Here is a 16,201-nt window from a genome sequence, read left to right on the forward strand (position 1 = left end):
TTCTTCTCTCCATTTGCTCTTTTTGGGCATCCTCTTCATCCCCTTCCTGTGCTTCTCACAGGGATTTTCTGCTTCTTCCAGTGAAGATCTACGAGCTCCCGACACCATGACTCTTGGCGTCAAGCAGACTTCCTCCCAGACTGTCGAATCCGGACACCAGGACGTCGTACACGATGTTGCTATCGATTATTACGGCAAACGCATGGCTTCTTGCTCTTCAGATCGCACCATCAAGATCTTTGGCATCAGCGGTAGCGATCCCCCCACCCTCCTCGCTACCCTCTCCGGCCACGAAGGCCCCGTTTGGCAGGTCGCCTGGGCTCACCCGAAATTCGGATCCATGATTGCTTCTTGCTCCTATGATCGCAAGGTCATCCTTTGGAAAGAGGAGCCGGAGAACCACTGGGCTCAAGCTGGTGTTTTTGTCGATCACGAATCTTCTGTGAACAGCATCAGCTGGGCGCCCTACGAATTTGGACTTTGTCTAGCATCCGGTTCGTCTGACGGGACAATCTCTGTTTTCACTCAAAGGGAAGATGGATCCTGGGATAAAATGAAGATTCCGCAGGCCCACAACGTCGGCGTTACATCTGTTTCTTGGGCGCCTTCAACAGCCCCCGGCTCTCTTATTGGCGAGTATCAAAACCCTGTACAGAAGCTGGTGTCTGGAGGTTGTGACAACACGGTAAAAGTGTGGAAATTTGCTGATGGACAATGGAAGATGGATTGCTTCCCACCTCTGTCTAAACACACTGATTGGGTGAGAGACGTAGCCTGGGCACCCAATTTAGGGTTACCCAAGAGTACCATCGCCAGTGCCTCGCAGGATGGAACGGTGATTATCTGGACACAAGGTAAGGAGGGAGAAAATTGGGAGGGTCAAGTACTTAACGATTTCAAAACACCTGTTTGGCGAGTCAGTTGGTCTTTGACTGGAAACATTCTTGCGGTAGCTGATGGAAACAATAATGTGACGTTGTGGAAGGAAGCTGTAGATGGGGAATGGAACTCTGTGACAACGGTATAGTCTGCGGATGAAGTAGGGTGTTCCCATCTTAGAGCTTGGCAAGTAACCGTAGGCAGTGTGGCTCTCAATGAAATTTTATGAGGAATCGTGTGGCTGCTTCAGTATGTGAGCTCCTTGTGCTGGTGATTTAGTGCCAGCCTAGTTGTCCTGATCAATGCTGCTGTTTTGACATGCTGAGTTTATCGGACTTTTTAGTTATCGGCAGCCTTCTCTCACGGGCCTTCGCATTACTCTTTTGATAGATTTTACTTCAAATATGCTGCTTTTCTATTTTGAACATCCAATGCCAAATGTGACTAATGTTTCAATTTTCAAAGCTTGGTGAGCTTCTTTACGTGCTCTATGACAAAGCAAGTAACAATCCGATTATCTGTGCTTCACTTTCAATTGATTCCAGTTACAGATGTTCTCCTGGCATTGGGGGAGCTTGTGAATTTATTGTGATATATTTTGTTGCTTCCCATTTTCATCTTTATTTGTGATGAGCTAGCTTTTGGTTGACTATTGTGAGGTTTAAAACATAACTATTGCATCATGAGTTAGGCTGTCATATACTCATAATTTACAATGGGCTAGCTCCGCTCTTTACCATTTGCGACTATTCTCTATCAGCTTCATGAGGCAGCCCTTCAAATATTATGATTCTACTCTCTTGCTCCGATCCTTGATGGTTAGAATGTACTTAGTGGTTATGCATGATACTTGGTGGTGAATAATTTTGTAGGTAAGGAATCATCTGGTTATTATCGGGCTTTTCATTTGTTTTTGTAGGATGAGTTTGGGCATGTTTGCCTTCCATTGGATTTGGATAAACAACTTGGCATTTAAACTGTGTTGTGTCGCTCTGAATTTGGAGCTCACCATTGAAGCCTATTCCTGCGTGTGGGTTTGCCTTTACAAAGATAAGCATAAAGGACTGCCATTTTCATAGGACGTATGGTAAGCTTCTCCTGCTACCAATTTGAACATCGAGTGCAAGGTAGCTAGCTAACAAAGCTGAACCATTTTGTACACCCATTCAAAATGCCTAAGCCCTCTTTCCTATATAAATCATGATGAGCGAAGTATATGAATTCAAACGTTTGAATGATAGTTACACTAAATTCTTGAGCCCTCTATGAGAGACTGAATGCTGGAGCTGTCTGACAGATTATCCGATTGTCAAACGTTGTCATAGGCATTCCAAGTGTTTACCTTTTTAGAAGTTTGTTTATAAAGTGGAGGATCCTTTAAAGGAAGTTGAAGATCTTGTTTTAAGTGTCAAGAATCTGTAATAGGTGATCTCTTTATTTAAGGAGTGATGCTCCTCTGGGTTAAGCTTATGACAAGTGCAAAGATGATCTCGGTCACAATGCCATTGCAAAGCTTGATAAGTGCCGAGCCTCCCCTCAAACTCCAATGCGAGTTCGTCCTGATGCTTCTGTTCATTATCGGCCAGTTACTTCTTTAGCATTGGAACGGCCAGCAATGACTGGAAGCTCTATGAAGGCCAGCTTTTGTGCATCCCCTAGTCATGCAAATGTTGCAGATAGTGGTACACCTAAAGCAGAGTGGAGAACAAGGGTGGTGTCCCTAATAAGTGTGTACATACATCCATGGCAGATGTGCGGGTCAGACCTCCTACCTTTATTCTTGTTATTTACTAAATTCTCTCTTGCTAGAAGTTGAGCATTCTCATTTGTAAAGGTGACTTTCTGGCTAGCTGTACTCTTATACATGTTTCAACATAAAGGTAGCAGGTTTTATACAGGCTTTCTTTAATTTGTTTTCTGTTGATAATGTGTAAATGTAGATGGTTGGCCTTTTGTGTTTCCCTTCGTGGATAGGTTCTCCTGAATTCAACACTGCATTGCTATCTGCTTTATTGGCAGACATGTAGATGGTGCATCCAAGCTCTGCTGTTATAGTGAATTCCTATTTTCAGCAGTGCATTATCATATCAGCTACCCTATGTAAGTTAATTGCTTAGAACTGTCAATTTGGAAAGAGCTAGAATGAAAACAACATTTTCATCTCAAGCAATTGAAGCTTGGATCAAGATTTTTTAAAACTACTTTTCAATCAGCCTTCTCCTTAACTACCAGCCTTGTGATGCTTTGCATCGTTTGTCCTGATGAAGCTTAATGGGAAGTTGAGACTAGCTACTAGTTGGGACTTACATACAATTGAAAAGGGGATTTTTATAAAATTCACATCATTTTCCCCATGACCAAATGATTTTGAGAACACATTTACACTGCTCAACAACCCATGCTCATGTGTCTTCCATTGAAATGTAAGTCTTGTATTGAGTTCTTGACACCTGTTAGAGATACGAATTGTCAAACTCGGTGATGACCACGTCTGACCTTACCATGACGTGTTCTGACAGAAACTTTAAACAGAGTCTGTCGTTGTGGGTATCTCATAGTAGCTAGTATCGTTAGTTTCCTTATCATTCATACGATGCTCACATTCAAGAGATCAATGACTACTATATGTGAGGCTTGTTGTCTCCTAGCCACCGTAGACTCATCCACATCTTAACAATGAGGACATCCAGATGCACAATACTGCCACCCCTAAACCCAATGGCCACATACTTATTGAGTGTTTATTCCACTTAGAACCTGGCACTCTTAGGACTACTAAGCTAGTACTAGCGGTTCTAACTATCCTAAATAGGCTTACGTAGCCATTAGGCCACTCAAGCCTACTACTACTGCCACCACCTATCCTTTTCTTTCTATATTGCTTGAATCTAGGTTTTTATTTGCGCTCCATTAGTAGACATGTATATTTCACGTAGATGTGTGGATTTGTATGTGTGAGAGCATACTTTTATACTATGGTCTACACCCACTGTTGGGCGCTGATGACGTCAGTGGGGATGTCATAGTAGCTAGTCCCTGCTATGTGATGGAGTTTATGGTTTTCAATCTTACGAGTGACTCTCGTGGGATTGAAACTGCACTATGTTGTGTTTTTAGAGGATGTTCTAGGTATATTTCACGTAGAAATTTGGTCCAACATGCACACATACGTACAGATATATATATATATATACAGATATATACAGATATATATATATATATATATATATATATATATAGAGAGAGAGAGAGAGAGAGAGAGAGAGAGAGAGATCCAGATAGATACAAATATAGATAGATACAAATGCATATAGATACAAGTATAGATATGGATATAGATATAGATATAAAGATCCAAGTAGATACAGATACAGATAGATATAAATACAAATAGTTACAGGTACAGATATAGATACAGGTATAGATAGATATAGATATAGATAAGACAGACAGGCAGGCAGTTAGGCATACACACACACACACACACACACACACACACACACACATATATATATATATATATAGAGAGAGAGAGAGAGAGAGAGAGAGATCATGAACATGTAGATGGACAAGAACCAAGAAGGTAATGAAACAACCTCAAAGATTGATTTATTTCAAAGAGTCTGGTGAAAGACACAATAACAAATCTTGATGATAAAATAACAGGTCAATTCTGAAGATATAGCACAAAAGATATAACAGGTCGATTCATGATCTCTCTCTCTCTCTCTCTCTCTCTCTCTCTGCTCAGCGTTGCTCCTAGCTCAGCCTATACCTTGGCTGTATCTCCACCTGCACTTGGCCGTACCACCTTGCTTGTACCCTATCTGTACCTTGGCTGCATCCTGTTCGTGCCCTTTCCAAGGCAGGCGCTTGGCCTGCGACGGTGTGCCAGGCTGCGCAGCCTTGGCATCCCATAGCTTGGCCTTGAGCTATGGCCTTGCCAAGCTTGCCTGCGGGTGCAGCCCAGGCCCCTGCCTAGGGCCACGTTTGGCCCTCTTGCACACCCTCTCTGCTATCAGATCCCCCTCAACACCTGCCTGAGTTCGTGGACCTGCAAGCAACAGGAAATCATCACACATTCTCAAGAATTTCAAGATACAACTCAAGAAGATCAAGACCTTCATTGTAAGTCACAAGATTGCTGCATTTTATTTTCTACAGCTGGAAGAGATTCTCAACTACTTTGCACAATGGAAAGCTACTTGGGGGAAACAAGCAATGGAAACATCTATGGCAGCCCTCTCTACAAGGGTGATCAGGGGCTGTCTGGGCATTTAACTTCCTGTAGTCCACATAGAATCAGAGTTTGCTAATTTTTGTAGGTTATGGAACTCGGTAGAAAAGGAGCTATAGCATTAGGTTAAAGAAATCCTGAGTTGAGTTCAAGACTCCAAGAAGCCCAAGTGAAGAAAGGATGGTGACAAGCTTAAGTGGTGGCAGGAGCCGTAGCCTCTACAACTCCAAGAACATCTTCTAAAGTGATCCCAAGGACAAAATGTCAAGTGAAGCTCATGAAGGTACTTCAAATGTACTTGTATGCCTAAACAAGATATGCCTCGCACCGAGAGAAAATATTGACAATCTGGAGTTGAGAAAGGACATGTGGATAGGGCATTAGCTGAGATAAAAAAGCAAGAGGGAAAGTACAAGAGGAATGGAGGAAGCTAAAAACCAAGAAAGAAGAGCGGGAGAAGGAGAAAGCAGGATGTGAAAGCGAGAAAGACAAAGTACACACATTGGGGATTGGACTACAACAAATGAAAGATACGCATGTGGGCTGCAAGCCATGGAAGAGTTCAAAGCAGAGAATGCCTCTCCAAAAAGAAATGGCTGCCGTGCAGGCCACTATGAATGGCAACATGCTGAGTTTGCACAACAGCTCACTAAGGGGAAGGAAGAGATGCTTGAATGGACAGCAGTGGTTAAAAAGAATCAGCAGCCCCTAAGAAAGAGTTTGTCTCTGAGGTGATTAAGGAACAGAAAAGGAGGGCCAGCAAGGCATTGAACGTACTAGTAAGAGGCTTACCAGTAGGGGATACCCCAATGGCAGATACACAAGCTTGGGTGTCAACCTTACGTGTGAGGCAGCTTGGAGGGTAGGGAAGATGGAGACACCGATGACAAGGCCATTAGTGTTGAAGCTCCGGACTGCGATAGACAGGTCTACCCTCATGAGCATGAGATCATCTCTGAAAGGGATCAAAATCTACTTGGATGATGACCTCACTCTATTACAGCAAGAGCACATGAGAAACAGAATGGTACGGGTAGTGGCAGCAAGGGAAGAAGGAAAATGGGCTGCTTACAGGGATGGTAAGGTGATAATCCAGGAAAGAGCAGACAGGGGAGAACGAGGACGGGGAATTATGACGGTGTTGGGATCATGGGATGAGTGCACGAGGCATGCTGAAAATGGTTGTGTGGAATTGCAATGGCACCTTGTGGTCTGATCTGGGAGGGCTTCCTGGAGACATACACGGATATAGACATAATCTTCTACACCGAGACACACGAGAGCCCAGAGAGAGGACTGCCTGCAGTGACATGATTCACATGGGAATCAACATATAGGAGGGAGATGAGGAGAGACAGCGTGGTATGGCATTCCGAAGGTGTAGTTGCCCAGGCCTTTCTTATCTCTGGTATGGAGAGAGGAGCATGCACACATATGTGAATACGAGCCTAGTTATTGGAGGCACGACCGATCTTCATCGTGGTGTGTTTCTTTCCCCTAGATACATCGTCATATGCACATGAGGTCACCATGGACGGGCATAGTCCATATGAGACGATACACGATGACATCACAGAGTTCTCTAGGCAAGGAGGTATCCTCCTCCTCGATGACTTCAATGAGTGCACAGGAGACATGCAGGTGGGTTTGCTAGACTTTGACACTAACTCCCTTATAGTACGGGAACTAGATCTCGTAGAGCTTCAGATTGCGACACTTACCAAATGCACCACACATGATAGGGTAGGGGTGACACCTACTTGATCTGGGACCGATCCATGATCTCATTATATATAAGAGCCTCCAGGGATGGCCGTCATCTGGTGGGCTTACTTGCTTCCCACATGGTGGGGACTAGTACAGTTGACTATCTAATGGGTCCCTTGATCTTTGCACCAAGAATGCACGACTTCCCTGTACCTTCCGCCCCACATGGTGCTGACCACGCATACCTAGCTTTTAACATCTCACCCCCTATGCCACCCATAGGGAGATCCCCCCCTACACCCACTCGTGTCCAGGCCCACTTTGATCATGCTCTCGACCCAGTGTACGAGAGCCACATGGTTAGTGAGCTCTCAGATCTACTTCAAGATGATACATATCTCACTTGGGCCTTGGACACCTTGATCTCAATGGTACCTGATGTAGCTGCTAGATCTTTCCCCACAATGAGATCTATAGCACATACCTTAGTTGGGACAATGCCTTAGAACCCTTGATATGATGATGAGTGCAGAGAGATGAGATCGTACCTCACATGAGCGTGCTTTGGGCCACTTGATGCATGAGGCACAACAGATTTCGCGACCATTGACACATCATAAGAAGCGGGCTTTCCTCACACAGGATGGAGGAGGTGATGAGATCATTCCGAGTGGGGGACCCCATCATTGGATGGGGGCTTCTATTTGAGGGGAAGCCGCCTATTCCCATCATAGACCCAGGGGTTTGGCACACTTACGCGAGCTCACTTGATGACGTCCCGATGCAGCCACCACCTGACATGTCCTCTATTCTCGGCCCCACATGCACACTACATAGAATGTAGTGTGCACTCCACTAGCTCCATAACCGGAGAGCTCAGGAGCACTATCACCATTGTGCCCATACACAAAGCAGGGAACCCCATGGATGCTGGGAAATACCATACTCTTATGATTAGCCACACTCTAGCCAAGATCTATGGATCAGTATTGGAGAGGAAGATCAACAGTCATACAAGACACATAGGCAACGTGCTCTAGGACAGGTAGGCTTTGGACGATAGCACTACATGTCTGAGGAGGAGGAGTAAGGAGGAAGGGGAGGAGATGGGAGTAAGGAGTACAAGGATGTAGGAAAATCAACGATAAGGGCATGCTAGAACATGGAAGTGTAAGGGAGCATGGACGCAATGGAGATCAATCACATAATGAAAATTGAACCCCAAGAGTGGGAGCTTCATTCCATTGAGAGAGATTTATACATGTTGGTCTCTACACATTTATAGGTACCTCCAAGGTGGGACCCATTAGGAAAAAAGGAAACTCATTTTGGGGCCTTTTAGCCTGGAAGGAAAATAGCCGTCCACCAATCAAAGGAGGGCCAACGTAACATTGAAAAAATACAAAAAAGGAAGAAAAAGGGAATATTGTCAAGTTTGCATTCAATGAGAATACTTAAGCTACTTTATTATATCTGATGCAGGTACTTCTAACATCACCGACGCGTCCGGAGCATGCCAAAACCCTCGCAAAGACATTTGAAACATTGAAAACAAGCACCCGGAGGCCCGCAAAAGGCCAAAATGGCGGCCAACATGTCAAATCGCTTTCTTCAGTACACTTTTTTTGTCCATTTTAGCCTCTTTCGAGTGCCTGTTTTCAATGTTTCAAATGTCGTTCCGGGGGTTTTGGTTGACTCCGGACGCGTTGGTGATGTCAGAAGTACCAAATTCTGCAGCGTGCATCAGTGGAGTTATGTTGTATTTTAGTGTTTTAGAGGAAAGAAAAATGAAGAAATTGTGAATTTCTCTCAGGGCCCCAAAATGAGCTCCCTTTTTTCCTAATGTCTACACAAGAGTCTGTCCACTTTTTGGGGGGACTCCCTACACTTTGTGGGGGAACCTCTTGAGTCTTCCCACTGTGCGGGGGATCTCAAAAAGTGTAGGCTTTTAGTATTTCTTTCTCTAGTTTTAGCATTTCTAGTTTTAGCGTGACCATCAAAGAGCAAAACCAGGGGATCCCTCCTTCCCTCTTCTTCGTTGCATTTCTCGCTCTCTCTCTCTCTCTCTCTCTCTCTCTCTCCCGAATATTGGTCAATTTATACAGGAAGGGAGACAACAACGCAGAAGTACATATGTACACCTATAGCAGTGCATAAACGGAGGGCTTTAGCCTCACTTCGCACCCGATCACACCAGCTGCAAATAGAAACAGGGGGATGGAAAAAGATGCCAAGGGAGAGTAGAATATGCCAACTATGTGATCAAGGTATGGTTGAAACAGAAGAACACATGGTAATGATATGCCCTCACTATGCACACATTAGGGAAGAGTTCAATCACCTCCTTGAGGGACATAACAAACTGGCTGATTTGCTGCATAAAGGGTCACCTTCAGCTTTAGGAACATTTGTGTATAAGCTCTTCAAGCATAGGAATCCACCTGAATCCTAGAAGGTGGTTTCTCTTTCCACCCTCCCATCTTCGGGAGGAGCTTTCATGTACTTGTGATATTGTATTGCTCAGGTCCCATAGGCCGGTTTTGGTCTTCAGAGGACGATAATATATTTTTCTTCTTCTTCTTCTCTTGCCTGTTGCACAGTTTGCGTGTCTGTCTGTCTCTCTCTCTCTCTCTCTCTCTCTCTCTCTCTCTCTCTCTCTCTCTCTCTCTCTCTCTCCCCCCCTCCTATTGTGTGGCAGCCACAGGGCCAGTAGCCCCCCCTCGCCGCATTAATTTCCTTCCCCCGCAATGCACCTACGTGGCGTCCGTGTGCTGTGCTGCCTCCTTGCCATTAAAGGTGTCGTCCATCCATCGCCCACGTTGTGCTCGTTGACGCGCTCAATGCGGTATCAGTTGTGGCTACAGCAGCCGTTGCTTTAACTAGGGCTATAACAGTGCTGCAGTAGTTAGCCCGTACGGCATGTGGTGTTGCACATAGTGTGTAGCCCTATGACTTGCCTTGTTGCATGCAACCTTCATCACCCCCCCTCTGACCATGTGTTGGCGTCGAGGACGGGCTCCCATCGCCATCCACATCTGCTAAAGTCGATGCCCCCCCACGTGTCCACGGCCCAATAATGCCGTCACCACATACAATTCTCCCCTCCCCCCCTATTTTTCTTCGTGAGTCCACGTTTTCTCCTGCGTTCAAAATTCCAAATAAATCCCCTCCCCCCCCGCCCCCCCCCTCTAGAGACCCATGCATAAAATTAAAGTTAATAATCTATTTATTTAAAAAAAAAAAGAAAAAAAGAAAGAGAGACTATTTTATGGCTTGAGAAGTGCCTTCTCGGCAACACAGGGATCATAGTTGAAAGAAGCGGTAGTCTTATTGAGGCAAGTGGCATGAAGTGGGTGCTTCATCGAATGGGCGTGGGGAAGTACGAGTACTCCCTTTTTTTTAAAATCACACTTAAATTTATTTTACACACATGTAGACACACATGTAGCTCACCACGAAGCTTAATTGAAAACTTGATTAGTTCCATTTGCAATTCAGCATGGAGGATAATCGAGAATTCACACTTGAAAATATTCCACAACTCACGCTAAACCTTATGGAAACAACGCCATTCACTCTATATACCAAAACATATTTGATCCATTATCTGATAACCCTCAACCACCTACCAAACCTCCACCAAAAGCACCGTCACCACCATGTTACTCAGACAATGCAATCCAAGATTCCTTCAAGGATTGTCAATTGTAAGTGACACAATTCAAAGAGATGGCCCTAAAAACAAAGTTATTTGAGGACGAGGCAGACCCTTTAGAAAAGGCCAAGAAAAGAAGGTTTGATCCTAAGGAGTTGTACTAATGCAAGAGGGACATCCCATAGCCTTTGAAAGGCAAAAACTTCAAAGTGCTGAACTTAATTAAGTATAGCACATATGAGAAGGGACTATTAGCCATAGTTCATGCTTTAAAGTTATGGAGACATTATCTTTATGGATCTGACTTCAAGATTAAGATAGATCATCAAAGTATTAAGCATTTGTTTTCTCAACCAATAGTTTCACCCCGGAAAATCAAGAGGGCAGAATATCCTCAAGGGTTTGGACAACCTGAGTTAGAATATCAACTTGGTAAGGGGAACATAGTTGCATATGCACTTAGTCGTAGACCGAGTGTAAACTATGTCTCCGTAGTGAAAGAAGAATCTCTTAGTGCAATCAAGGATGCCTACAAAGGCGATAAAGAATTTGGAACTATTTATGATGCGTTACTTCAAGGAAAAGGTGATTCTTTAGAGGGACATGCAATTCGTGATGGGTACCTTCTTAGAGGGTGTTTCATATGTATACCCTCGATTTTTAGAGCTCTAGTTTTTGAAAAGATGTAGGAGTTGCATGTAGAACTTGCATGTAGGAATCGTATGTAGAACTTGCATGTAGAACATGCAAGTTGGAATTCTAAGAGGGATTATTTCTAGCCTTATGCAAGTACAAGCAGAGCTTTGCTACTACTCTACACACACATTCGGCTCTACATAAGTCCATGTTGGCACAGAGACAACATACTCCCGGATCCATTTTATTACCCGTCCTCGAGTTATGGCTTATTGCAAGCATATACCTGGTTTGCCATGCCTTTAGTCTAGTGGTCGTGGAACTTATGTCGTGCCAGTCGATCCTGCTGTAATGCCTTGGCACTATACAATTTTTGCTCAGTTTTCAAGTAACCTGTATCCACCATTTGCTCAAAGAGGGATATGTGGTGTGCTTCTAAGAAGATCACTCTTTGATAGAGTCGGCTTGTTATCTGAGCATCGACCCGTTCATTGGGATTGAAATTGAGTCGAGGCAAATGGAATCGAGGTAACATGGGACCTCTAGAATGAATTCCAATGTTTTACAGAATATAGCACTTAGGTGAAGGAAGCGATCAATGTTGTTGCGCATTATTTGCTCATGTTGCTGAGTGCTCGGACCATTGTGCCTTGGATATTCCATTCTACATCAGAGTATGGTTCAATCATTGGCTAATTAATGGTTCGATCTTCATCCAGAGTGTGTATGTTGGCTTCCCATTTTTTACGCCGTGGAACTACATAGAACTTGGGATGGGTTTTGAGACATGGAGGTGCATGTAGGTACTCCTTCAAGAAGATTACATCAAAGCTTGGGGCGGTGCCAATCAGGTTGTGGATCCAACTTGCTAATCCAACCTTCACTAATTTGACGCTGACGAAGGTTGGTAGAAAAGTTGTCCAGGGTCCATCCACCTTGAGTTTTCATATCAGGATATTTGCTCCGAAATTCCTTGATTGGGTTACTGGGAAATGGTATCTCATCAAAATCATACCCATCATTGGAACTTGGCATGGGAGTACGAATTGGATTATCCGGATCCTGATATTCAAAATCAAATGCTGTGTCATTTTCTACTGATGGAAGCATAAGTAGTGTTGGAGGTGATGACGGGGCAGGGAGAGAATCTAGGGACATGGGGGAGAAATATGGAAGAGTGTTAGTTGCAGAAGGGGGAGCAGAGAGGAGGGGGGGAAGAACTGGGCAAATGGTTTGAGCAGCTTGGTAATCCTCTAGGGTAGGATTAGCAAGGGAGGGGAAGAAAAACAATCTAGACTAGGGGGTGGTCTCAAAAGTTAGAGGCCTCTTTGAGGATGATGTTCAAGCCCTAGAAGAAACTAGGTGTGAGGGGCTTGTAAGTTTGTGACTATTGGCTTGGTTGAAAATGGTGAGAGGCATGAGCAAAGAGATGATGGAGGGAATAGATGTTAGGATGGAGCTCGAGGAAGGTTAAGAGGGTGGTAGCAGCAAGGGTAAGTGAGGTTATGAGGTTGGCAGAAAGAGTGGTTAGATATGGGAAGTTGGATGTGAGATAGGCCCTGTCATCTACTGACACTTCTTTTTGCTGGTGCGATGGGATCATCAGTTGCGTGGGTGGGATGTCGGTTATGTCGTGCCTTGCAAATAATAGTGATGGCCTTTCTAGCAATGGCAACAAACCTACAATAACCCTAAGGGGAGGACTACCCATGAGGAATACATATGCAATGAAAGCATCTGTCGTGAGTGCTATAAACCCAGCATGTGTAGATAGGCACAATATATTTTTCTCATCTTTGGACAATTCTTGGCAAATTATGCACAGGGTTTTGGTCCCTATGGAATGTTCCCATTTAATTGTTGGATGAGTGGATATGATCCTGATTTGGAGTTGCTTCCATTAAATAAGCACGCGTGCGTTGAGGTGATCTTCCACTTGTAGAGCAGCCACAAGCTCTTGGTACACCACCGTTGTGCATTGTAGTGGGGCTTCATTGGTGTTGTCTTACAATGCCTCATTGTTGTGCACTAGCAATTGGAGTTCAAGCTTGGTTATCTTTTGGGAGTGCATCTCATTCATTTTTTCTTTGTATTGATGGTAGATGGTTGTATATGCCTCCTTAAGCTTTCTCATTTGCAAGGTGACCACTGACCTTTACCTGTTGAGGAATGTCTTCGGTGGTATTGGACCATTGGTCCAAGATTTGTGCTTGTGAAGTGCTAGCCTCTTGAGCAGTAGCAAGTTGGTCCTTTAAGATTCTGCATTCCCTTGTAAGCTCGTCAATGCTGAAGGCACGTACTGCCAAAGATTGTTTCATTTCTTCAAGCTTGTCTTTGCAATCCTAGAGCTCTTCTTCTTTGTGAATTAGAGTGAGTCAAGCTTGTGCCACTATATCCATCTACTGAGCACGTGCAGATGTCAAGGAGTTATAGTAGGTATGTAGGATTGCCGTTGCTTGTACTACTGTTACTGTCAGTTGTGTTTGAATTTGGTGGAGGTTGGAGGTCACATCCCTCACTGCCTTCTCTTGAGCTTGGAGAGCTTGGTTCATGCGCACTTCTTCTACCTCCTTCTCATTTATCTACACCTGAAGTGCCTTGACCTCTATGGCGATTGCCTAGAATTGGTCTTCAATTTTTGTTGCAGTCTATTTGTCCAATTCTCTTGCATATTCTTCCTTGGCCAAGCTAGTGAATAGTTCTGACATTTGGATCATTTGGCTAGCTTGATGTTGGAGAATGACAGACGATGATGAGGTCTGGCGATACTACTGATACAAGTGTTGCCTATGTAGCCATCCTGATGATTCTATAGTACTTGGGGGAGGTTGTTCCAATGGTATTTCAGTCCCTTGTGTACAATAGTCATACTGTTGATCTGGCACTAGCTCCCCTTGTGGCTCATCGACTGGCATGGCGTCGATGGGCGGTTCTAGTGATGATGTAGCCTCAAGCTCTGGTACCGATCTTTTCCTAGGTTTTGGTGCTGATCTTGCCTCAGCTGTAGCATCTCGTGGGGCAATTTCTCAATCCCGAACTCCAGAATAGGTATTTCTTCTAAGTCATCTATACTTATCAATGTGATAGTAGGAGAAGTTGGTGACAGCTCCCATACTGGTGAGAAGGGTATGTTTGGCTCCTCAATTGGTTTTGGTGACTGGGGCAGAGTCATTTCTCTTTCTTGTAGTTCTTTTTTTATGATTATAGCCAATAAGTGTGGAATTTTACATTTTTGGCCTGATGAACCATCTAGTTTCTTTGTAAAGAAGATGACTAAGTGCTGGACCCGTCTTGCTTTAGCTTCCTACTCAGCAAAACAAATGTGCAGAGTGGAAGGGATCGATTCTTACCACACTTAACCCCAGAATTGTGGACAGGAATTGTGCTGCTTCCTTGAGGCGATGGTTAAGGATTGTGCGAAGCAATATGCCATCCCTATGCAATAGTGTGCCCTTGGTGAGGAGAGACTGTACTTCGAGAAACTTTGCATTGACAGGCCATGTAGGGTATTTGGCACCTTGTGTTGGCAGTGAGAAAGCCCTTTGAATGACTGTACTGTCGAGGATAATGTTTAGTGGGCTTTGATGTACAGTGATTGTACCGTACTTGCCAACCTTTGCATTGCTGGAGTGGTAAGAATGGAGAAAGTCTTTGATGTATGTGGTCATTTTAGGACTGTCCTCCAAGGATTTTAGGCTCTCATGCAAATTGCCTAGACCCCTTTGCTCTAAGTAAGATGTTTCTTCCTGGGGGGAAAGAGCATAAGTTGATGTGGGTGCCCAAACAAGTTCCAGTGACTTGGCCCCATCAATGGCTGTGTAGGCTGGTGGTGACTTGGGTGGCATTTGTTCTTCTTGGTCATGCACTGAATCCTCTTCAGAGCTATCGCTTTGGACCACAAATGCCTGTGGTCACCGTGGTTGTGAGGATGTAGATGGTTGCGAACTCTAGAGAGGGTCTTGTGATTGAGGCGGTGGGCTCTTTCTACACATCCTCTTTAGTGGCAGCATCTTTTCTGAACCTGCATCCATGTGCATGTGGTGTACCATTGATCATTAGATTGGTTGGCATGCTGGTATGACCTTTTTGTGTGTGTGTGAGAGATCTTATTTTTATACATGCTTTGAGAGTATGGAATGAAAGTGTGTGGTACAATTATTCATGCAATCATCTATGTGTCTAAGTGAAAGCGTGTGAGTGCACATGACCTAGTAGCTAGGTAGGGACTAACTATATGCTTTTTTTGTTGTTGGGATTTTCATAGGGCAGCTAGAACTTAGGCATCACTTCTGAGCCCTAGGTTAAAATCGATTGATGCTACCTATATGTGCGAAGACGTACATATGCAAGTGAGTGCTCGTGATACAATCTAATCCTAACTAATGAAGACTTGGTTTCCCAAATCTTCATTTTTGTCGGGGATGGCTTGCATGTTGATGTAGAAGCGCTTTAGTCGGCTCCCGTTTATTGTTGTGTTGAATTGGACTCCATCCAATGTTTCTAGCAGCACAGCTCCAATGGGATTCATCTTTCATACTCGATAGGGTCCTTGACCTAGATACTTTAGTTTCCCCTTGTGTACTTTGGGATTGTATAACAGGACCAAGTCACCTTCCTTGATGTCTTTAGCTTTAAGATTTTTGTCAAACCATGCCTTTCTTCTGGATGTTTATGTTGTCATGGCATGGTACGTGACTAGTCTTGTCTCTGTATGCTTCTCCAACTGATAGAGTCTTTCGTTCAAGGATTCATGGTCTCCCATGCGTTCCTGTACTGCTATGCGTAGGCTTGGTATTACAAATTCTAGTGGGACCACAACTTTAAGGCCATACACCAATTGAAAAGGTGTGTTCCCTGTACTAACCTTGAGTGTAGTTCTGTATGCCCATAAGGCTGCATTTAGTTTCTCTGCCCAATCAGAACGCTGTGGCTCTACTACCTTGGTGAGGATAATGCATATTATTTTGTTGGTGGATTCGGCCTATCCATTCCCTTGGGGGTAGTAGGGTGTGCTTTTTCTATGGATTACCATGAAGCCAGACAAGAGTTCTTGGATTACCTCATTGACAAAATGTGTGCCTCTATCC

General features: G+C 44.2%; 1 protein-coding gene across 2 annotated transcripts in view; it reads left to right on the forward strand.

Annotated features, from left to right (window-relative positions):
• The window catches only part of LOC147898249 (protein transport protein SEC13 homolog B-like), a 1,347-nt gene extending 122 nt beyond the window's left edge, over window positions 1–1,225 (forward strand). The window contains exon 2 of one of the 2 annotated variants that reach the window (XM_087379566.1): window positions 62–1,225. In XM_087379566.1, coding sequence (XP_087235692.1) covers window positions 107–1,027 — 921 coding nt within the window. In that variant the 5' untranslated portion in view covers window positions 62–106 and the 3' untranslated portion in view covers window positions 1,028–1,225. The remainder of the gene's footprint in view (window positions 1–61) is intronic. The other variant, XM_087379567.1, reaches the window with a different exon arrangement.
• Window positions 1,226–16,201: the final 14,976 nt, after the last annotated feature.

Source organism: Dipteris shenzhenensis, chromosome 9, assembly GCF_047967505.1.
Source record: "Dipteris shenzhenensis isolate YYH24624 ecotype China chromosome 9, Dip_SZ_1.0, whole genome shotgun sequence".
Taxonomy (NCBI): Eukaryota; Viridiplantae; Streptophyta; class Polypodiopsida; order Gleicheniales; family Dipteridaceae; genus Dipteris; species Dipteris shenzhenensis.